A 9,108-nucleotide genomic window follows, 5' to 3' on the forward strand; every position below is an offset into this window, starting at 1 on the left:
CAAAGGAAAACGAAGGAAAAATTAGGGAGAGCTGTGACAGCTGAGCTACGTAAAAACCAAGTTTTCTTCTGTATCCTCCAGTGGGAATGTAGCAGAGGATCTTGATTTAGCCCATGGAGATTCATGTTGGAACTTTTCATTCCAGAATATAAGAATATAAGATAATAAATTTGTCATGTTAAATACACAGAATTTAAACATGAGAAATTTAAAAAAATACAAAGGTTTTTTTTTTCTTCTTTTTTTTTTTTTACTTCTTTTTGCCATAAGGACCTTCCAATGCAAAGAATCTGTTCATTGATTTTTCTACCAAACTTTGCATCAGTTAGACATAACAGCTGCAGGCAGAAGGAGAAGTGTGTAGGTTGAGGGCTGTGTGTGCAGGCAGCTGGTTAGAATATCAGAGGAGGTTTGTGTATGAGGCTGAAACACTGTGGGAGGATAGGAGTTAGACTGCATACAGTAATAAACAGCCAGGTCTTCAGCCTGCATGTTGCTGATGGTGAAAGTGAAATCTGTTCCAGATCCACTGCCTGTGAAGCGATCAGGGACTCCCGTGTACCGGTTGGATGCTTTGTAGATAAGCAGTTTAGGAGACTGCCCTGTTTTCTGTTGGTACCAGTCTACATTAGAACCCACATTTTGACTGGCCTTGCAGTTCATGGTGACCCTGTCTCCTACTGATATGGACATGGATGTGGGAGACTGAGTCATCACAATGTCCCCATCAGCACCTGTAATCAGAAATAAATAATGATTATACACTTAAACACACAAAGAGTTCTTGATACAAACCTTGAAATTGAAAATGTCTTTTCTAATGATATTTTCTGCACACTATTAGCTTCCTATAGGAAATACCTGTTGCAACACAAATGAATTATTTTTAAGATTTTGTAATACTTTTAAACATCTCACCAGACAACCAGAGCAGCAGGAATATGAAGACCCTAGTATGTGACTCCATCCTGACGCCCATGCTGGCCTTATGCTATTCAGATATCACTGCAAAGGCCTGGTTTATAAATCATTGGCAGCTGGGCTGGCCTCTAGGGGCCTATGCAAAATAAGGAAATAAATTGCCTGGATACAGGTGCTTGAGACTACCCATATCAAATCAACAGTCAAAAGTACTATCTAAGACAGAAAGTAATCACTGGGAAGGTAATCAACATAGAAGCTCAAGGACCAACTTAGACCTTTCAAACCACAAGTGTTTATATGCTGTCATGACTGGCTTCCATTAAAAATCAATAGGTGAATTTCACAAAAATAATAGTAAAACTTCCTTTGACTCAATCCTGAGAAAACTATTAATCCTGTGCAGCAATAACACAGTAAACAAGGAAAATAGAATAGAAGAAAGGAAGGAAAGAAGAGAAAGGGAAAGTGGAGGGAAGAAGAAAGAAAGAAGAAGATGGAGAACAGAAGAAGGAATATTGAGTTGAGGAAGTAAGAGAAATGTGGAGAGGAAAGAAGGAATGGAGAAAATGAAACAAGGAGAAATACTTTAAAAGAAAGCTGGATGCACATCTTAGTGTTTAAAATCACTTGCTTCTCTTATAAAAGACTAAGGTTTGATTCTTTCCAAGCATTCACATGATAATTCTCAACCATTTATAATTCCAATTAAGAGCACACATGGTACACATGTATACAAATATGCCTACATACATACACAACATAAATACATAAATGCATGCATATATTCACTCATTTTGAGATGTGAGCCCTGAGCTTCTAGCTACCAAGTCTTCAACCTGCTGCCTTTTTTTCTGCTTTCCAGGATTCTAACCCTCCAAAAGTACAAAGAAATCCTTACTTAATTAGTTTGTCTTCTCATGGTTTTTATCACATCAATAGGAAAATAGTTAATAAAAAGGGATAATTCATCAGGGTATATTATACCTGTAAGATGATATACACACAACATAAACAAGTGTATGTGTTATATAATACTATCATGTCCTACTGTATCCATGAATTTCAAAATCAGTTGGTCAGTTTGTTTTTAAGGAACGCATATATAGCATTAACTCTCATATTGTTTACATGGGGCCTTAGATTTCCCACTTACAAATATTAAATTTACTCATAATTATGAGATAAAAAGCCTGGAAGGTAGAGACTATCAACACAAGATCATACTTCTTTAGTATGGTGTGAGATTTCTGGATTTTTACATTTGAGAATAGACAAGGAGAGTTCAGAGTGATCTTTAACCGATGAGGATGAAGCAGGAGATGGACAAATGACTTAGAAACAAAACTATTACGTGTACCATCTACTTTTTGAATCTTAGATTTTAAGCATGATTATATAAATGTAAACACAATTGTTGTGTGTATAAGGGAATCTAGAAGAGGGAAGAAAATTTAGGGGAAAAATGGAACAGAGAGAAATATAAGGGCAAGCAATGTATCTTAGGTAGGATTACTATTGTAATGATGAAGTATCCTGACCAAAGATGGAAGAATTTATTCTTCCTACACTACCAGATAACAATCCATCTCTGAGGGAAGTCAGAGCAGGAACTGAAACAAAGTAGGAACCCAGAGGTGGGAGCTGACCAGAAGACATGGAGCAGTGCTGCTTATTGGCTTCCCTCTGATGGCTTGCTCAGTGTGCTTTGTTGGTTTTGATTTTAGCCATTCTGACTGTTGTGAGGTAGAATCTCAGGAGTGTTCTGATTTGCATTTCCCTGATAACTAAGAATGATGAACATTTTTAAAGGTCCTTCTCAGACACTCAGTATTCCTTAACAATATTATTTGGCTCTCTGGAGTCTAGCTTCTTGAGTTCTTTGTATATATTTCATATTAGCCTTCTATCAGATGTAGGATTTTTAAGACCTTTTGCCAATCTGTTGGTTACCATTTAGTCCTAATGACAGTGTCCTTTTCCTTACAAAAGTTTTTCAGTTTTATGAGGTCTCATTTGTAAATTCTTGATTTTAGAGCATAAGCCACTGGTGGTTTGTTCAGGAAATTTTCCCCAGTGCCCATGTATTTGAGGCTCTTCCCAACTTTTCTTCTATTAGTTTCAATGTATCATGTTTCATGTGGAGGTCCTTGACACACTTGGATGCATGATTTCTTTTTTTTAATTGGATATATTTCTTTATTTACATTTCAAATGCTATTCTCTTTCCCAGTTTCCTGCCGTTAGTCCTGCATCCCCTTCCTCCCATTAGGGTTCCCACCCCAGATAGACCCCTACCCCTACCACCACCCCTTGACAGGAATTTTTTCCCAGTTCCCATGTGTTCAAGACTCTTCCCCACTTTTTCTTCTATTAGTTTGAGTGTATCTGGTTTTATGTGGAGGTCCTTCATTCTCTTGAACTTAAGCTTTGTACATGGTGATAAGAATGGGTAGATTTGCATTTTTCTACATGCTGACCTCCAGTTGAACCAGCAACATTTGTTGAAAATGCTATCATTTTTTCCACTGGATAATTTTGCCCCTTTTCAAAAATCAAGTGACCATAGGTGTCTGGGTTCTTCTTTGGGTGTTCAGTTTTAATCCATTGATCTATCTGCATCTCTCTGTACCAGTTTATACAGTTTTTATCACTGTTGCTCTGTAATACAGATTGAGCTTAGGAATGATGATTCCCCCAGAAGTTCTTTTGTTGTTGCCATATTAATCCTGCCAATCCATGACCATGGGATGTCTTTTCTTCTTCTGAAATATTCAATTTTTTTCTTCGGAGACTTGAAGTTCTTGTCAGACAGATCTTTCACTTGCTTGGATAGAGTCACACCGAGGTATTTTACATTATTTGGGACTATTGTGAAGGGTGTCAATTCCCTAATTTCTTTCTCAGTCTGTTTATCCTTGGAGTAGAGAAAAGCTACTGATTTGTTTGAGTTAATTTTATACCCAGCCACTTTGCTGAAATTGCTTATCAGGCTCAGTAGTTCTCTGGTGGAACTTTGGAGTCACTGAAGTATACTATCATATCATCTGCAAATGGTGATATTTTGACTTCTTCCCTTCCAATTCATATCCCTTTGACCTCCATTTATTGTCTGATTGCTCAGGTTAGGACATTCAGTACTATATTAATAAGTAGGGAGAGAGTGGGCAGCCTTGTCTACTTCCTGAATTATGTGGGATTGCTTCAAGTTTCTCTTCATTAAGTTTGATGTTGGCTACTGGTTTGCTTTATAATGCCTCTACTATATTTTTGTATGGGCCTTGAATTCCTGATCTTCCCAAGATTTTTAACATGAAGGAGTATTGAATTTTGTCAAATGCTTTCTCAGCATCTAATGAGATGATCATGAGGTTTTTTTCTTTGAGTGTGCTGCATAGTGGATTATGTTAATGAATTTCCATATATTGAACCATCCCTGCAACTCTGGGATGAAGCCTACTTGATCATGATGGATGATCATTTTGATGTGCTCTTGGATTCAGGTTGCAAGAATTTTATTGAATATTTTTGCATTATATTCCTCAGACAAATTGGTCTAAAGCTCCCTTTCTTTGATGGGTCTTCTTGTGGTTTATGTATAAGCATAATTGTGGCTTCATTGAAGGAATTTCATAGTGGTCCTTCTGTTTCCAAGTATGTTGTAGAATAGTTTAGACTTTACATGTATGAGGTCTTCAATAAAGGTCTGATAGAATTCTGCACTAAACCTATCTGGTCCAGGGCTTTTATTGGTTGGGAGACTTTTCTTTTTATTTCTTTTTTTCTCCATCTTTATTAACTTAGGTATTTCTTATTTACATTTCAATTGTTATTCCCTTTCCTGGTTTCTGGGCCAACATACCCCTAACCCCTCCCACTCCGCTTCTTTATGGGTGTTCCCTTCCCCATCCTCCCCCCATTACCAACCTCCCCCCAAAAATCATGTTCACTGGGGGTTCAATCATGGCAGGACCAAGGGCTTCCCCTTCCACTGGTTCTCTTAATAGGCTATTCATTACTACCTATTCGGTTGGAGCCCAGGGTCATTCCATGTAGATTCTTTGGGTAGTGGCTTAGTCCCTGGAAGCTCTGGTTGGTTGGCATTGTTGTTCATATGGGGTCTTGCTCTTCCAGTCCTTTCTCGGATTCCTTCAACCGGGTCCCGCTCTCAGTTCAGTGGTTTGCTGCTGGCATTCGCCTATGTATTTGCTGTATTCTGGCTGTGTCTCTCAGGGGAGATCTACATCAGGGCCCGGTCAGCCTGCACTTCTTTGCGTCATCAATATTATCTAGTTTGGTGACAGTATATGTATGGGCCACATGTGGGGCAGGCTCTGAATGGGTGTTCCTTCTGCCTTTGTTCTAAACTTTGCCTCCCTATTCACTGCCAAGGGTATTCTTGTTCCCCTTTTAAAGAAGGAGTGAAGCATTCGCATGTTGGTCATCCTTCTTGAGTTTCATGTGTTCTGTGCATCTAGGGTAATTCAAGCATTTGGGCTAATATCCACTTCTCAATGAGTGCATACCATGTGTGTTTTTTTGTAATTGGGTTACCTCACACAGTATGATCTTTTCCAGTTCCATCCATTTCCCTATGAATTTCATAGAGTCATTTTTTGATAGCTGATGTACCACATCATTGTGTAGATGTACCACATTTTCTGTATCCATTCCTCTGTTGAGGGGCAACGGGTTCTTTCCAGCTTCTGGCTATTATAAATAAGGCTGCTATGAACATAGTGGAGCACATGTCTTTTTTATATGTTGGGGCATCTTTTGGGTATATGCCCAAGAGAGGTATAGCTGGATCCTCAGGTAGTTCAATGTCCAGTTTTCTTAGGAACCTCCAATCTGATTTCCAGAATGGTTGTACCAGTCTGCAATCCCACCAACAATGGAGGAGTGTTCCTCTTTCTCCACATCCTCGCCAGCATTTGCAGTCACCTGAGTTTTTGAACTTAGCCATTCTCACTGGTGTGAGGTGAAATCTCAGGGTTGTTTTGATTTGCATTTCCCTTATGACTAAAGATGTTGAACATTTCTTTGGGTGTTTCTCAGCCATTCGGCATTCCTCAGCTGTGAATTCTTTGTTTAGCTCTGAACGGCATTTTTAGTAGGGTTATTTGTCTCCCTGCGGCCTAACTTCTTGAGTTCTTTGTATATTTTGGATATAAGCCCTCTATCTGTTTTAGGATTGGTAAAAAATTTTTCCCAATCTGTTGGTTGTCATTTTGTCCTAACAACAGTGTCCTTTGCCTTACAGAAGCTTTGCAGTTTTATGAGATCCCATTTATCGATTCTTGATCTTAGGGCATAAGCCATTGGTGTTTTCTTCTGGAAATTTTCTCCAGTGTCCATGTGTTCAAGATTCTTCCCCACTTTTTCTTCTATTAGTTTGAGTGTATCTGGTTTGATGTGGAGGTCCTTGATCCACTTGGACTTAAGCTTTGTACAGGATGATAAGCATGGATCGATCTGCATTCTTCTACATACTGACATCCAGTTGAACCAGCATCATTTGCTGAAAATGCTATCTTTTTTCCATTGGATGGTTTTGGCTCCTTTGTCAAAAATCAAGTGAACATAGGTGTGTGGGTTCATTTCTGGGTATTCAACACTATTCCCCTTGTCTATCTGTGTGTTGCTGTACCACTACCATGCAGTTTTTATCACTGTTGCTCTGTAATACTGCTTGAGTTCAGGGATAGTGATTCACCCAGAAGTCCTTTTATTGTTGAGGATAGTTTTAGCTATCCTGGATTTTTTGTTATTCCTGATGAATTTGCAAATTGTTCTGCCTAACTCTCTGAAGAATTGGATTGGTATTTTGATGGGGATTTCATGAATCAGCAGATTGCTTTTGGTAAAATGGCCATTTTTACTATATTAATCCTGCCAATCCATGAGCATGGGAGATCTTTCCATCTTCTGAGGTCTTCTTCAATTTCTTTCTTCAGAGGCTTGAAGTTCTTATCATAGATTTATCAAGATCTTTTACTTGCTTGGTTAAAGTCACACCGAGGTATTTTACATTATTTAGGACTATTATGATTGGTGTAGTTTCCCTAATTTCTTTCTCGGCTTGTTTCTCTTTTGTGTAGAGGAAGGCTACCGATTTATTTGAGTTAATTTTTACCCAGCCACATTGCTGAAGGTGTTAATCAGGTTTAGTAGTTCTCTGGTGGAACTTTTGGGATCACTTAAATATACTATCATATCATCTGCAAATAGTGATATTTTGACTTCTTCTTTTCCAATCTATATCCCCTTGATTTCCTTTTGTTGTATGATTGCTCTGGCTAGGACTTCAAGAACTATATTGAATAAGAAGAGAGACAGTGGGCAGCATTGCCTAGTCCCTGATTTTAGTGGGATTGCTTCATGTTTCTCTCCATTTAGTTTAATATTAGTTAGTGGTTTGCTGTATATGGCTTTTAATATGTGTAGGCATGGGCCTTGAATTCCTATTCTTTCCAGGATTTTTATCATGAAGGGGTGTTGAATATTTTTCCGCATATAATGAAATGATCATGTGGTTTTTAATCTTTCAGTTTGTTTATATAATGGATTACGTTGATTGTTTTCCATATATTAAACCATCCCTGCATGCCTGGGATGAAGCCTACTTGATCATGGTGGATGATTGTTTTGATGTGGTCTTGGATTTGGTTTGCCAGAATTTTATTCAGTAGTTTTGCATCAATATTCATAAGGGATATTGGTCTGAAGTTCTCTTTCTTTGTTTGGTCTTTGTGTGCTTTAGGTATATGAGTAACTGTGGCTTCATAGAAGGAATTCGGTAGTGCTCCATCTGTTTCAATTTTGTGGAATAGTTTGGATAGTATTGGTATGAAGTCTTCTGTGAAGGTCTGATAGAATTCTGCACTGAACCTGTCTGAACCTGTGCTCTTTTTGGTAGGAAGAACTTTAATGACTGCTTTTATATCCTTAGGAGTTATAGGGTTGTTTAAATGGTTTATCTGTTCCTGATTTAACTTCAGTACCTGGTATCTGTCTAGGAAATTGTCCATTTCCTGCAGATTTTCAAGTTTTGTTGAATATTGGCTTTTGTAGTAGGATCTGATGATTTTTTTAATTTCCTCTGATTCTGTAGTTATGTCTCCCTTTTCATTTCTGATTTTCTTAATTTGGACAGACTCTCTGTGTTCTCTCATTAGTCTGGCTAGGGGTTTATCTACCTTGTTGATTTTCTCAAAGAACCAACTTTTGGTTCTGTTGATTCTTTGTATGGTCATTTTTATTTCTACTTGGTTGATTTCAGCTCTGAGTTTGATTATTTCCTGCCTTCTACTCCTCCTGGATGTATTTGCTTCTTTTTGTTCTAGAGCTTCTAGGTGTGCCGTCAAACTGCTGACATAGCTCTCTCCTGTTTCTTTCTGCAGGCACTCAGAGCTATGAGTTTTCCTCTTAGCACAGCTTTCATTGTGTCCCATAGGTTTGGGTATGTTGCATCTTTATTTTCATTAAATTCATTTTCATTTTCTCTTAATTTCTTTCTTTATTTCTTCCTTGACCAGTTTATCATTGAGTAGAGCATTGTTCAACTTCCATGTATATGTGGGCGTTCTTCCCTTATTGTTATTGAAGACCAGCTTTGGTCCGTGGTGGTCTGATAGGAATCATGGGATTATTTCTATCTTTCTGTGTCTGTTGAGACCCGTTTTTTGACCAATTATATGGTCAATTTTGGAGAAAGTTCCATGAGGTGGTGTGAAGAATGTATATTCTTTTGTTTTAGGATAGAATGTTCTATAAATATCTGTGAAGTCCATTTGGTTCATGACTTCTCTTAGTCTGTCTATGTGTTTGTTTAATTTCTGTTTCCATGATCTGTCCCTTGATGAGAGTGGGGTGTTGAAATCTCCTGCTATTATTGTGTGATGTGCAATGTGTGCTTTGAGCTTTAGTAAGGCTTCTTTTATGTATGTAAGGGCCCTTGTATTTGGAGCATAGATATTTAGGATTGAGAATTCATCTTGGTAGATTTTTCCTTTGATGAATATGAAGTGTCCTTCAATATCTTTTTTGATGACTTTTAGTTGAAAATCAATTTTATTCGATATTAGAATGGCTACTCCAGCTTGCTTCTTCAGACAAATTGCTTTGAAAGTTGTTTTCCAGCCTTTCACTCTGAAATAGTGCCTGTCTTTGTCTCTGAGGTGTGTT

The 9,108-nt window shown here is 38.0% G+C and overlaps 1 gene segment (V, D, J or C); it reads right to left on the reverse strand.

Annotated features, from left to right (window-relative positions):
- Window positions 1–306: 306 nt before the first annotated feature.
- Window positions 307–1,022, reverse strand: LOC134486792 (Ig kappa chain V-V region MOPC 21-like). The segment is given in 2 exon segments: window positions 307–734; window positions 919–1,022. Coding segments are annotated over 2 exon segments (474 nt in total).
- Window positions 1,023–9,108: the final 8,086 nt, after the last annotated feature.

This window comes from Rattus norvegicus, chromosome 4 (assembly GCF_036323735.1).
Source record: "Rattus norvegicus strain BN/NHsdMcwi chromosome 4, GRCr8, whole genome shotgun sequence".
In the NCBI taxonomy this organism is placed as follows: domain Eukaryota; kingdom Metazoa; phylum Chordata; class Mammalia; order Rodentia; family Muridae; genus Rattus; species Rattus norvegicus.